Source organism: Sapajus apella, unplaced genomic scaffold, assembly GCF_009761245.1.
Source record: "Sapajus apella isolate SASKATOON/1434 unplaced genomic scaffold, GSC_monkey_1.0 scaffold100, whole genome shotgun sequence".
Classification (NCBI taxonomy): domain Eukaryota; kingdom Metazoa; phylum Chordata; class Mammalia; order Primates; family Cebidae; genus Sapajus; species Sapajus apella.
In genome coordinates this window covers 4,269,438-4,283,729 of record NW_022437040.1, presented here as the reverse complement: position 1 = coordinate 4,283,729, position 14,292 = coordinate 4,269,438, and the positions used below count along the sequence as shown (strand labels likewise).

Sequence of the window (14,292 nt, the reverse complement as noted above, 5' to 3'; positions counted from 1 at the left end):
TCTTTTAGAACAGTCAACTGCTAGAAAAGAGAGCATTTGCATTTAGCATAGTCTTTATAACATCAAAAATGAAGAGCTGTTTATGAACGTAGTGTAATAATGATAAGGGATATCCTCTTTATAATTTTCCCCCTTTTGCTCAAATAATCTAGCGGTCCTGAAACGTACCAAGTTTTTATGCTGAATGTTTAACATAATAAAGTATTAGGCACATCTCTATTTCACCTTAGGAATCCTAAGGCTTAAGGCAACACTGGACAGCAAAAACACCAAGAAATCTACATGTCGTCCATAGAAATGTAGAATGAACATCCTTCAGTTTGTTCCGTTTCTCAGGGCTGTGTCACAAAGAGAAGTGACAAGTTTCAGAGTAGTGGACGAAGTATTACAAAAACCCTTGCTTTCCAGAACTGAAAACACTTACTTGGCTTTCAACGTCTCCTCCTGAAAATTCCAGTGGGGATCTTCTACCAGCTGTAATTCTCTTAATACCCTTCCAGGCTTGTAGGCTGCGTTGATTATCATGCTAAGAACCTTTTTGGGGGAAAAAATAGGCAGAATGAGCTGCAGTTGCATTCATTCCTACTAACACAAGGACACTTTGAAAACCACACCAGTGACAATTAGGAAGAGCTCGCCATTATCCCCACATTAAATGAAGAACTGTGATTAAGTCTGATAGAACACTTCCCAGGCTCACACTGAGTTGTTTCACCAACCAGGGACAAAAAGAGCGGTAAAATCCAATCTGTCTGGCTAGAAAAGTGTGAACCCCTCTCTAGAGGGGGTAGCAGACTCCCATTAACTCTTCTAGTTGCAGAAAAGCTGAACCATTTTCACCAAAGAGCAATTTATTGTACTTCAACAGGATGACTCTTCAGTTGGATAGGCTACTGAGCATTTCTTCTATTTTTAAAGATTTCATAAGGAACCAATGAAACGGAGACAACTCACTCATGAAATGCTTCTGGAGAGGCTTCAGATGCTTGCAAGGAGGGTAACAAGTTGTGTGAAACTCCCCTCTTGCAGGCTCAATTCATGGACATTTAATACTAAGGCAATCTTCTGACATGTACATATATATATTTTTTATTATACTTTAAGTTCTGGGTACATGTGCAGATCTTGCAGGATTGTCATACATGCCATGGTGGTTTGCTGCATCTATCCCCCTGTCACCTACATTAGGTATTTCTCCTAAGGTTATCCCTCCCCAACCTCCCCACCCCCTGCTATCGCCGCCCTAGGCTACAACACCCCCAACAGACACCAGTGTGTAATGTTCCCCTCTCTGTGTCCATGAACATGTGGTATTTGGTTTTCTGTTCTTGTGTCAGTTTACTGAGAATGATGGTTTCTGGTTTCATCCATGTCCCTGCAAAAGACATGAACGCATCATTTTTAATGGCTGCATAGTGCTCCATGGTGTATATCTGCCACATTTTCTTTATCCAGTCTATCCTTGATGGGCATTTGGGTTGGTTCCAAGTCTTTGCCATTATAAGCAGTGCTGCAATGAACATACGTGTACATGTGTCTTTATAATAGAACAATTTATAATCCTTTGGGTATATGCCCAGTAATGGGATTGCTGGGTCAAATGGTATTTCTATTTCTAGATCCTTGAGGAATCACCACACTGTCTTCCATAATGGTTGCACTAATTTACACTCCCACCAACAGTGTAAAAGCGTTCCTATTTCTCCACTTCCTCTCCAGCATCTGTTGTCTCCAGATTTTTTAATGATCACTATTCTAACTGGTGGAAGATGGTATCTCAATGTAGTTTTGATTTGCATGAAATGTGAATATTTTAAAAGCAAGTCTGGAACACCCAGTGCCATCCAAGATCATATTTCCTTGATCCACCCCTCACTCCCAAGTCCAAGAAAGCGAGCATGTGTATACCACAGGGTTCAGAAAGAGCAGGCGTTTCTGAGAGTCCCAACTGCTGACCTGGGGGACACAATGCTCCTGTTAACCTCAATGAGCTTCTCTAATGAAAATGGCAAGGACCTCAGAGCCTGAAGCTGCTCACCTTTCAAAAAGCGAATCATCATGATGGACACTGATGAGTTCTGACACATTCCTGGGCTGCTGCTATTTGGATAGAGACCTTACAGAGAATGTGAGAGTGCAAAGCAGAGGCCTATGGTGTGGAATTCCATGAAATGACTCTGTGTGAAGCTCCACTGGGTGAGAGGTAGCAGGAACAAGACAGGGGAGCACACAGTGCCCATGTCTCCTGCAGGCTGTCCCAGTGCAGAAGTCGGAAGGACCGCGCCAGACATGGAGCTCACATTTCAGATTTCAGAGCAAAATACCATTGAGAAAGCAAGAAAAACAGCTGAGTGAGATGGGAGACTGGCATTAGTGCCTAAACACCTACGATTTTTTAATGGAGACTATCACAAAATAAATGGAAGGAGATGGGAGAATGTGGCTGGAATTTGGACGTCACGGTTTTCACGGGTCTGCTGTGTTCTGGAATGTGACCAGCTTGGTTTGTACCCTGATTTACTTCTGAAAACAACAATTTTTTCTCAAGTTGTAACTAAGGATTTGCTCTTAAAATACTTTACACTACGCAGTCAGCCCAGCGACTGCCTTTTCTTTGCCTGAGTAACATTTTGTTACATTTCAAGGGCCTCAAAACTAACCATCGAGAGAATGTGGCTTGCTAAGGTGCTAAAAAGCCAAGACAAGGCGGTACCAGCAGTTCTGATGTATTTGTGTTTTCTGTATTAGAATAATCATCTGATTTTATTGTTTACTGTCAGTACAATTTACAGAAGCTCAGTTTAAAAATAAATCTAATTAGAACTGACTGCAGTAACGTACACAGTGTTTCTCAACAGACAATAAAATTTCAACAGATTCTTTTCATTGGGTTTTGCGGAGAAAACCCCAGAGCTACACGTTATTTGCTGCATATCGAGATGCATTTTGTGACTGTGAAGAGAAAATGCCTTCTGGAGTTCAATTCAGCCTGGGAGCAGGCAGCAATTAAATTATAAAAAGCATCTGATATTGAATGTTTTTTCCTTGGCTTTTCTCGATGCCACATCATCTGTCTCCAAATTCAACAAGCTCTCTATAAAACTTTGTAATTGTAAGCTGAATAATTTCTGTGCACATGACAATGTAATGTATTATAGTTACCTAATGAAAATAACTAAGTGGACAGCTGTTATGACTAGCCACAGTTAGACTGAATTATTGTGCTTTGCAAAACACTGGAGTTCAGTTCATTACGTTCTTGATCAGAGAGGGTAGCAGGGAACCTGTTCCCCCAAACCAACAGGACCTTAGGTGTCTCTCATCTTCCTCCACTGATATGGTTTGGCTGTGACCCCACCCAAATCTCATCTTGAATTGTAGCTCCCATAATTCCCATGAGTGGTGGTAGGGAGCCTGTGGGAGGTAACTGAATCGTAGGGCCAGTTTCCCCCATACTGTTCTCGTGGTAGTGAATAAGTCTCATGAGATCTGATGGTTTTATAAGGGGTTCCCTGTTCGCTTAGCTCCCATTGTGTCTTGCCTGCCACCATGTAAGACGTGCCTTTTGCCTTCCACCATCCCCTGGCACGTGGAACTGTGGTCCATTAAACCTCTTTTCCTTTATAAATTGCCCAGTCTCAGATATGTCTTTATCAGCAGTGTAAAAATGGACTAATAAATCCACCCACCTCATTTCTCAGCTCTTTTACAGTAAAATCCTTAAGAATAGGTCTACACTCATCAACACCTCTTTCTCTTCTTCAGCCCCAATCCAATGGGGCTCTTCTGTGTCCACCATGTCCCTGAAACTACCTTATCCAGATGCCCCGTGAGGACACACGGCTGAAGGCTGGGTAGCTCTGGTTCTATTCTTACTCTGCCAGCAGGGGCTTCCCTGCCTTCCACCTCACCTTTTGAGAGCCTCACCTCCCAACAATGGCCAGGGTAATCCTTTCAACCACAGGTCGGATGAGGCCTTTCGTCTGCTCTGTTCTTCACTTAGGATGGTTCTCTTCCTGGGGAAATCCTTCCAGCCCATCCCTCCCCATCCGGGTCTTTACTTCAAAGTCTGTATCAGAGAGGGCTCTGCTGAGCATCCTCTGTACACAGAACATTGCTCCCTTCATTCTCTGGCCTCTCACGGATAACTTATTATTAATATAGAAGTATTCCTTTATTGGTTGATTTGTTCACCATCCACCCCTACTATAACATAAGCAGCAGGAAATCAGGGACTTCATTCTGTTTGCTGCTGTATCTATGGTAGATAGAACTATAAATGGCAAGAAGAGGTGCTCAATAGATATTTTTTGTATTGGTTCAATAATTTCAATATGGGTTCTGAAATTAGATAAAATTATTCTGTTCATCTAAAAATTAACAACAAATTCACTTCAAGTGTTTGATACCATATAATCTATGTGAACGGAGGGTCAGGAGTTATCATTTTCTATTGCTTTTCATTGCCACAAAATCTTATCCTACGCTATGATGAGAAAGTTCATCAAATGTGTCTTGTCTTCTCTATGGGAAAATAATAAAGAAAAGCCTTACGAGCAAAAAAATTGTGCACCTTTCCTTTGCCAACCTTCCCTTTGCCAACCTTCCCTCTGCACACTGACGATGTGAGTGTGTTAAAGTTTATATCCACCCACAAGCTTGGTACATTATTCTTAGTGGGTGAACTAACCTTCAGCATAAATTTAAAACAGCAGCAACAAAAACACAACAGAGTATCTTCAAGAGGCCTGTCTGCATCTGTCTTTGATTCCGAGGACCGACTTCACTGATGTCAGCTGGGTAAGACATTCCCTCTGTCCAATATCACTTGGAAACGTCCTTGATATGAGGCCATCATTCCCATTGCCTCAACAATCCCGGGATGCTACCGACACACTTACGGCTGCTCCGAAGAAGGAAAGCTCTTCTCCCACTATGAAGTTTATGAAGAGGGAAGGCTGCCTGGGGCAGCTGACATTCAGGTTTCTCACTAGAAAGCTTTCTAGTTTGCAGGTACTAAAATTGTTGTGAGTGACAGCCCAGGACAAATGCTCAGAGCTACACAATGAAAGAGACATTCAAACAGCACACCACAGACTCCCCAAATGTGAGAGCTAAACACCCCACACAAAAAGATGGAGAAAAATCGCTTAATTAATCAACCACAGGGCAGAAATCTAAACAGTAAATAACAGCTGAGACCAAATCCCAAACTGCCAGACCCCACTTGAAAGCGGGGAACCCAATCCAATGGGGATTTTCTGTTGGTCTCAGCTGTTATTTAGACCAAATAGCAAGACAGACTCAGCTTGTTATTTGAGACCAAATCCCAAACTGCCAGACCCCACCAAGACTGCAGGTGAGCAGGAGCCACTTGAGTCCTTTGGGGGTTGGAGGTCCCATGCCTCTTTGCAGTCAGGCATCTCTGACTCAGGGCCGGAGAGGGGACACCACACTCTCGTCCAGGGGTGCAGCACCTCTTTTTGGATCCTGCTGCTCCGCTCCTTCACACTCAGCCTTTGGACCTCAGCTGAGTACCCTGGTCTCACCAGCATCTCAGTGAATGGGGTGGAGAGTTACACTGGAGCCAAAAGACAGCCCCGAGAAGCGCCTCACTGCAAAGCATCCTCCATGCCCAGGCTTCCCGGGGCTTTCTCCAAACCGTTCTTTTAAGCACCAAAAGAAGAAAAAGAGAGGAGAAAATCAGGAGCTCTATTTCTACCTTTCTATAGAAAGTTACAGCTCATTGATTTCCCTTCTATAAATGTTCCTCTCTTAACCTCCTGAACCTGGGCTACCAAACAGCAGCGCCCATGACACGGGCCAGGCCTTCCTCCGAGTGAACACAATCGGGGAGCCCCTGCCTGCTCAGCACCCAGGAAACTGTTGCAGAAGACCCACAAAGGGACTCCCACAGAAGCCCCACCTGAAAGGCATGTTTCTCTTTTTTTCTGAAAAACAGAAGTGACCTAATGTAACTGAGGTATTCTGAGCCAAATCAATTCTAAGTAAAACCACAAGGCTCCCCAAGTCTCCGAGAGCCACCTGGGATTTTCTCCAAGGACGCTGTCCCCAGGATGTCTGGAGTTTCTGTGAAGGCAGAAGCTCCATCGCCCTGCCCAGGCGGGTGTTTTCAGAGTCATTTTTGCCAGGAGTGCTTGGCTGGTCTGCTCTCCCCTTCATCATGGGTCTGTGTCTGCAGCTGAAACGGTCACTCCAGGACCCATGGACACGAGTAAATACATTAGTTGTTCACTCCCCGTTGGTCTCTTGTGCCCAGGCTGGCTCACTCATTTGATTTCTCTTTCACACACAGACACCAGCCTGACACACTGTCTATAAAGTGAGAACTGCAGGCCTGATGATTCATGAGATGGTGTGTAAGTTACAAGGCAAAAATTTCCTGAACTCCTTGTGCAATGCACAAGGAACACAGCAGCTGACAAGAGTCTTTTGGTCATAGGATGCGACCAGTCTCTTGATACAACACAGATCCATAGTTTATCTCACTTTTGGGGACCCTGGCACACTGGGGGAGGCACGGGATAGAAGGATTTGGGATACAAAAAGATGATCCCAATGGACAATGACCCTACTGAGCATGGAAATGTGACAGGATAAACACCATCACTACTGCCTGTGCCTTACACGTCCCACCTTCCCTGCAACTGGGCACAGGCATGCTGTAAAAGGCCCAGCACGTGAGGGTGGTCGCCACTGGGCCTGCCCCTCCATGCCAAGGCCTGCTCTGTTAGCTGAGTTTGCTTATGGGGTATGCCTGGACCTGAATCAATCATTGATTGACTCTGGGTCCAGCTGCTCCCAGGTCCCCTACCTCCCCTCGCTGCACCCCCCTTGAATTGAGGCCGGAGAGTTTTGGTCCCTCAAAACTCCACTTAACTCTAATATTCATGAAGTGAGTAGAGACATGCATTACAGACCACTTTTGCCAGAAACTTTGTCCTCTCTCGTAAAGCAGCCCACTCAGGTGGAGCCCAGAACTGGACTTCGCAGCCTGCACTGAACGTTGCTGAAGACATGCTGAATACCCTGTCTGCATCCAAACCCCCAGACACTGCCTATTTCTAGCAGAACAGATAGGGGTAAACCGCTGTCACTGCACATCTTCTAAACACACAAGTGTTCGAGTTCCATCCAACTCACCCTGTCTTGGCTTCTTTTCGTTCTCTCTCTCTCTTTTGTTTTTTCTGAGATAGAGTCTCCCTCTGTCTCCAGGGTGGAGTACAGTGCCACAATCTCAGCTCACTGCAACCTCTGCCTCCTGGATTTAAGCGATTCTCCTGCCTCGGCTTCCCAAGTAGTTGGGACTACAGGTGCGAATCACCATGCCCAGCTAATGTTTATGTGTACATATATATATATATATATATATATATATATATATATTTTTTTTTTTTTCGAGATGGAGTTTTGCTCTTGTTACCCAGGCTGGAGGGCAATGGCACAGTCTCAGCTCACTGCAACCTCCGCCTCCTGGGTTCAAGCAATTCTCCTGCCTCAGCCTCCCAAGTAGCTGGGACTACAGGCACGCGCCACCATGCCCAGCAAATTTTTTTTTGTATTTTTAGTAGAGACGGGGTTTCACCATGTTGACCAGGATGGTCTCGATCTCTTGACCTCATGATCCACCCGCCTCAGCCTCCCAAAGTGCTGGGATTACAGGCGTGAGCCACCGCGCCCGGCCTATTGTTTATATTTTTAACAGAGACGGGGTTTCACCATGTTGGCCAGTATGGTCTCTATCTCTTGACTTTGTGATCTGCCCACCTTAGCTTCCCAAAATGTTACCTCGTTCTCTTTAACTAAGATGAAAGTTGAAGCCACAGAGGTTCTGGTACTGAAAGAGGAGCATTAGCACAAATATTAGCTTGGTGGAACTTACATTTTTCTTTTGCACCCACAGAACTCACGTTTTTGTTTTGTTTCTTTCTTCCTGCCATATGCGTTTTTCAAATCAGCAAAAAGTTAGTTTTGTCATTAGAAAACTGCTCTGGCCTAGCTTTTAAATTTAGTTGCTGGCACCTATCGGAGAATTGATCAGGGATAACCACTTTTGACTTTAAAAAATCATTTAGTAAAGTAAAACAGCCAGCCCCTCAAGGAAGGCTGAAGCCAAGGTCATCCTGCTTGTTAACAGAGCCGGCAGATAAAGGAAGATCTCATTTCAACAACAGAACATGCCACGTGACACAGGCTTGGAGGCAGCTTCAAAGAAGCCCATTGGCTCTCCCTACTTTTATCAGTTTTTGTGTCCCCATCCTATCACTGACAACAAAAACAGGCACAGATACAGGCAGAAAACATCGCCCTAGTGGGAATCCATTCACAGACTGACAGCTGCAGCAGACGGAAGAAAGTCAATTCTCTCTCTAGGGTCCTATTTCCAATGGTGGCAGAAATTCGTACGTGTAATCTTGGCTTGATTTGTTTGGACTGAGTTTAATATCTGCAAGGATCTTGGATCTGTGCCAACTTATGTGCTTAGAGTTAACCGGCCGTCCTGCCGCTGAACCACACTGCAGAGCTCTTCCCAGGGTGTGGCCCTCCCAACTCAATCGCCATTTTCTTTAGCTGTAAATTTCTCATGTATGGAATCTACTCACCACTTAGGCTGAGTGAGATACATACTGTTTGATTTCAAGACACGATGCCAAATGCAGAAACGAGCTATTTACAATGAAGGCAGTTCTACTCTGTCGCTAAATGAAAATGTGTTTGAAGGGTGTGGTACCACGGCCAGGCCTGCATGAGACGCTCAACACGAACAGGGCCCTTTCTGGGTCCATCCCACGTGGTCTGCACATTCCGGGCACTGTGAGCATCCTCTCCTCTTCCTTCCTTCGTCCCCTGCACCCTGAATGCCCCAGCTTTGTTTTTGCTCCTTTCCCTATCTGAGACAGGCTGCCGGTTCTGCGGTCCCCACAGACCGCAGATGCCTACGGTATGATCTCACAGTGTGCGTGCCAGGTCTTGCCCCAGAACCCAGGACCACGTGGCTACATTCTATTGACCTACTCATCTTTCCAACTCGACTGGACACTGGTATGGGGCAGAGACCACCTGCTAAACATTCTACACGTTCCCGAATACATGACCACAACAATAGCCTCATCGATTTCTGACAGGTTTCTTCTAAACTGTAACCCCAGCTTCCTCTCTCAAGCAGATGTTTTCTAATATAAACGTATTTAACTACGAATACCACTGATGACCAGGAAGCAAAAATGCCCTCTGACTTTACTCAATGGCCTCTTTCTCATTAAGTGAAATGATATTTGAAATCACACAGAGGCTCTCGTGTAGAGGGGAAGCTTGAATCTGGCGTTCCTCTGAGGGTGCCCCAGCCATAGATTCAAGTCCAAACCACTTAAAATGTCAGAGAAGGCCTTTCACAAGCAGGCCCCGTCCAATTTGCTCCGTCTAACCTCACATTGAATCATCAAGGCAGGTCAGCTTCTTCTGTTTTTCTTCTCAAAATCTAATGTACCCTTTTATGCCACTGTTTATCTCCACTCTAAGTTCCTAAGCTCCAGCCATACCTGACTCCCCTTTCTGGAACACGCCTTGAATGCCCACCTGTGCGGCCATTCCCATGTTGTGCAATCAAGGTCCTATGTGCTCTGCCTAAGCCAGATCAAATGTCACTTGCCATTTATTTCTTCTCTCCTCCATTCTGTTCCCAGGGCACTGTGCTCCTGTCTCTCTCTCTTGAACCCCCAATTGCACATCGAGCTGAGGATTATATCATCTCCCCAACAAGAGCAAGAAACTCCAACAGGCAGAAGGCAGAGCCTGTTCCTTTTTTAACCCAATGCTTCCGATGATGCCTGGCTCCTTAAAGTTGCCCAGCAAACATCTGTTCAATGGATCAATGGATTGCTGTGCCTGCAGAATTTTTTTTTTTTTTAGAGACGGGGTTTCACTATCTTGGCCAGGCTGGTCTTGAACTCCTGACCTCATGATCCACCTGCCTTGGCCTCCCAAAGTGCTGGGATTACAGGCGTGAGCCACTGCACCCGGCTGTGCCTGCAGAATTTTAAGAAACATTCATCTTGGTACAGTGGCAATAAAGAATATCCATTTGGTATCCCCTTTCTTCAGAGAAAGCACGGATGTGCGTAAGAAAAGAGCAGAGATAGAGTTCCAGGGAGAGTTTGGAAACTATTCCAAATTTCCAATCTGTCTCCAAGCACTGTCTGACGCAATGCCAGAAAAATGCAATGGAGAAGAAGCCTTAATCAACAGTCTCAGGATTCACCTCTCTCTGCAGGTCATCACCCAAAGGCAGCAGGAGAAATGGGGAGCCATAGCCTCCAAGTGATAGGCCTGGATGAGACCCATAACACAAACCTCATCAAAGCACCTGAACACTTCAAAATACTCACCGTTACCTCCCGTGTGCAGGTACCAGGTGCCGGGAAGAGATGGATTAAAAAAAAAAAAGATGACACAGCACCACGACCTGGCCAAGGGGCACCATTCTCAGTGATGATACTGTACGCTGCCTTACAACGTCCTCTGTGCTTTTCCAAGCTGGTTTACCTCTCTGGAAACCTCAACTCCAGTCCTAGGTCCTCGCTCCAAACACAGTCTTCCCTCTGTCTTCCCAAAGCACTTCATTCAAATCTAGTGCCACATTTTCCTTTAATTCGAAGGGAGGCAGATGTACATCCCTCCCACCGGATGGGGAACCTTTCAGAGCATCATTTTTCTGTCTTTGTATCTCTGGCTTCAGCCCCCAGGATGGAGAGAAAGGAGGTCTTGGTAAATGTTAACTGAATTGCTTCTGATGTCTAGTCCCTCCTTCAGAAACTGGGCCCACAGCTTTTTTAAAAATCCTGTTAAAGTAAGCCAAGGTGACTGTGCATGGCTTTACCTCTTTAAGAACCAGCACGCATTTGCCTGGTCCCACCGACTGAGGTAGCTCGGCGATCCTTCCTTTGTTCAGGTAAGGGCCTGAGAAACACCTGTGGTTGATGAAGAGCTGAGGACAGCAGTATTTCCCATTGACGGTTCCTGCAGGGGAGAGCAACATAGCCCATGCTTAGGACCACAACCCCAGACCCTAGGGGAACCCAAGACCCTTGCTTAATCCACACGGTCAAGGAGAAGGACCACACAGAGCTGTCTGAGCCCTTGGCTGATGGGGAGTCAGGCATAATAAAAGCAATGGATCCCAAAATGAACACAACAACTGTGATGACCAGTGTCATTAGAACTGTAATTAGGAGGCCTCACTCTGCCTCCAAATTGTAACAGAGCAGCAGAGAAAAATGGATGATTGTCTTCTTCTGAGAAAAAGGTTCTGTGTCTAATAGTGGGACATTTTATTTTATTGATTATTTTTTTTTTTTGAGACAGTCTCGTTCTGTCACCCAGGCTGGAGTGCAGTGGCACGATCTTGGCTCACTACAACCTCCACCTCCCAGGTTCAAGCTGCCTCACCCTCCCAAGTAGCTGGGATTACAGGCGCATGCCACCATGCCCAGTTAATTTTTTTTGCATTTTTAGTAGAGACAGGGTTTCACCATGTTGGCCAGGCTGGTCTCGAACTCCTGACCTCAGGCAATCCACCTGCCTTGGCCTCCCAAAGTGCTGGGATTACATGAGTGAGCCACTGTGCCTGGCAGGACATTTTATATTCTTAAGGATACCTTAAAAATTCAGATTATTTTTTTCACCATATAAACAAATATTTCTGTTTATGATGCAATATTCAAGACAAATGAAAAGACACAAAGGCCAAGACGATGACTGCTCCAGAGCCACTGTGTAGTTCAAGGTCAAAAACACCAACTACACAGAGAAATCCCATGTCACTCACCCCAGTGACACCCCCAACCTGTACTTCCAGAGGTGACCATGACCCTGAATCTAGTGTTCATCATCCACAAGCATGTCAACCACACATACAGAAGCATGCGTGTGCCTACAAGCAATATATGATATTTTAAAACATATTCCACAAATGATTTCCTGCAAGATTTCATTTGTTTGCTTAACAATAAGTTTCTGGGATATATTCAAGTTGGTAGATGTGGATCTAAAAAGTTCATTCTTTTTTTTATTTTGTTTTGGCTCTGTCGCCAGGCTGGAGTGCAGTGGTGCAGTCTCGGCTCACTGCAACCTCTGGCTCCTGGTTCAAGTGATTCTCCTCTCAGCCTCCCAAGTAGCTGGGACTACAGGTGCGTGTCACCAAGTCCAGCTAATTATTTTTTTGTATTTTTAGTACATATGGGGTTTCACCATGTTGGCCAGGAAGATCTCAATCTCTAGGCCTTGTGATCCACCCACCTTGGCCTCCCAAAGTGCTGGGATTACAGGCGTGAGCCACTGCACCTGGCCCATTCATTTTTTTACTTCTTTATTTGATTCTATTGAATTAATATATCGTCATTTAGGTGTCTAGCCTCTTACTGATGGATATTTAGTTGTTTCTACTTTTTCAGGATTGTCAACAGTGCTTTCATGAATACAACTGTGAAAATCTTCTGCATGTGGGCAAGAGAGTCTTTCAGGCGTGTAACAGGAGTGGACCGGCTAGGCCACAGGTCTGTGTACCTGTATCTTCAGTTTTACTAGACATGGCCAAGCTGTTCTCCACAGTGACTACCCCATTGACACATTCATTAGCACCAGGGAAGAGCTCCTGTAGTCCCATATCCACGCCAGCACTGGTTCTGACTGTGCTCCTCCATTCTGCCAATCTAATGAAGCTGAAGCAGACCTCACTGCAGCTTAAGTTTACATTACCCATATTCTTCTTTCAGCTCAGAAAGGGAACAGGGAAGGCTGCTGATCTTGCTGTCTGAAAATGCCATGGACAAGCAGAATCATTAAATGATAAGATCTCAATCTAAAATTTATTTTCTGGCCGGGCGGGGTGGCTCATACCTCGGGAGGTCAAGGTAGGTGGATCACCTGAAGTCAGGAGTTCAAGACCAGCCTGGCCAACATGGTGAGATCTCATCTCTACTAAAAATACAAAAATTAGCTGGGCATGGTGGCGCGCACCTGTAATCCCAGCCACTTGGGAGGCTGAGACAGAAGAATTGCTTGAACCTGGGTGGTGGTTACAGTGAGCGGAGATCACATCAATGCCCTCCAGCCTGGGTGAAAAGAGCAACAAACCTCTATCTCCAAAAAAAGAGAAACTTTTTTTTGTTTTTGAGATAGGGTCTCATTTTGTTGACCAGGCTGGAATGTAGTGGCACAATCTCAGCTCACTGCAACCTCCACCTTGTAGTTTCAAGTGATTCTCCTGTCTCAGCCTCCCGAGTAGCTGGGATTACAGGTGCACACCACCATGGCCGGCTAATTTTTATATTTTTAATAGAGACAAGGTCTCGCCATGTTGGCCAGGCTGGGCTTGGATTCTTGAGCTCATGCAATCTGCCTGCTTTAGCCTTCCAGAGTGCTGGAATTACAGGTGTGAGCCACCATTCTGGGCCTGACGCTTCTTAATATCTATAAATGTAGAATGAGGTTTCACTTCTGACTAAGGGACTCACCACCCCACCCTGACTCTACCCAGGCTCCAGGCTAAGCAACACCCACAGCGGAACTTCTGCAAAACCACTGCTGTCAATTTGGGATGGTAATTTAACAGTCTAGGTAGACTTGTTCTCAGAAAGACTTCAACTAAGAACCAGCAGAGGTAGGAGGCAGAAATGTTATTCTTCTGGATAGAAAAGAAGTAATATTACAATTACAGACTATGAAAGGGTAGCTGGCATGGTTCTTTTAAAACCATTCAGTTTGAATTATAAACAACAAGCAAAATAATGAAGTCCAGGGCTTCATTATTTACATGGAAATTTTTGGTAGGATTACTTTGCCTTTAGATTACCAGACCTGTAGAAAAATAAAATTTTAGTTAAATCTACTCATCGAACTGCTCTTTACTACCAAGATAATCTACTAGTAGGATTCGTCCAAGACATGTTGGTTTTAATCCTGGAATTCAGAGCAAGTTTCATTTTGGCTTAGAGAACAGACTTTTTAATCAAGTATGACAACGTACAAACATGTCTATTACCAGACTTCATGGCCAGAGGGTAGCTCACAAATGTATTTTCAAAGGCTATTGTAAGATATAAGGCTTTACACACTAAAAAACATATACTGTTCACAACCGGCTCTTCAAACGGAGGGTTTTAAGGAACAATTCACAAGCCAGGGGTAACTTAAATCCTAACAGCAAGTGTAAAAATGCAAATGGAACTATAATAAAATATTAAAAAAAAAAAAACCAAACTGCCCAATGAGATG

General features: G+C 44.9%; 1 protein-coding gene across 4 annotated transcripts in view; it reads right to left on the bottom strand.

The window, feature by feature from the left end:
- The window catches only part of SFMBT2 (Scm like with four mbt domains 2), a 241,820-nt gene that overhangs the window by 26,702 nt on the left and 200,826 nt on the right, over positions 1–14,292 (bottom strand). For all 4 annotated transcript variants that reach the window (XM_032258157.1, XM_032258158.1, XM_032258156.1 and 1 more), the window contains 2 exons: positions 10,898–11,037; positions 425–534 (listed from right to left, as the gene is read on the bottom strand). In XM_032258157.1, coding sequence (XP_032114048.1) covers positions 425–534; positions 10,898–11,037 — 250 coding nt within the window. The remainder of the gene's footprint in view (positions 1–424; positions 535–10,897; positions 11,038–14,292) is intronic.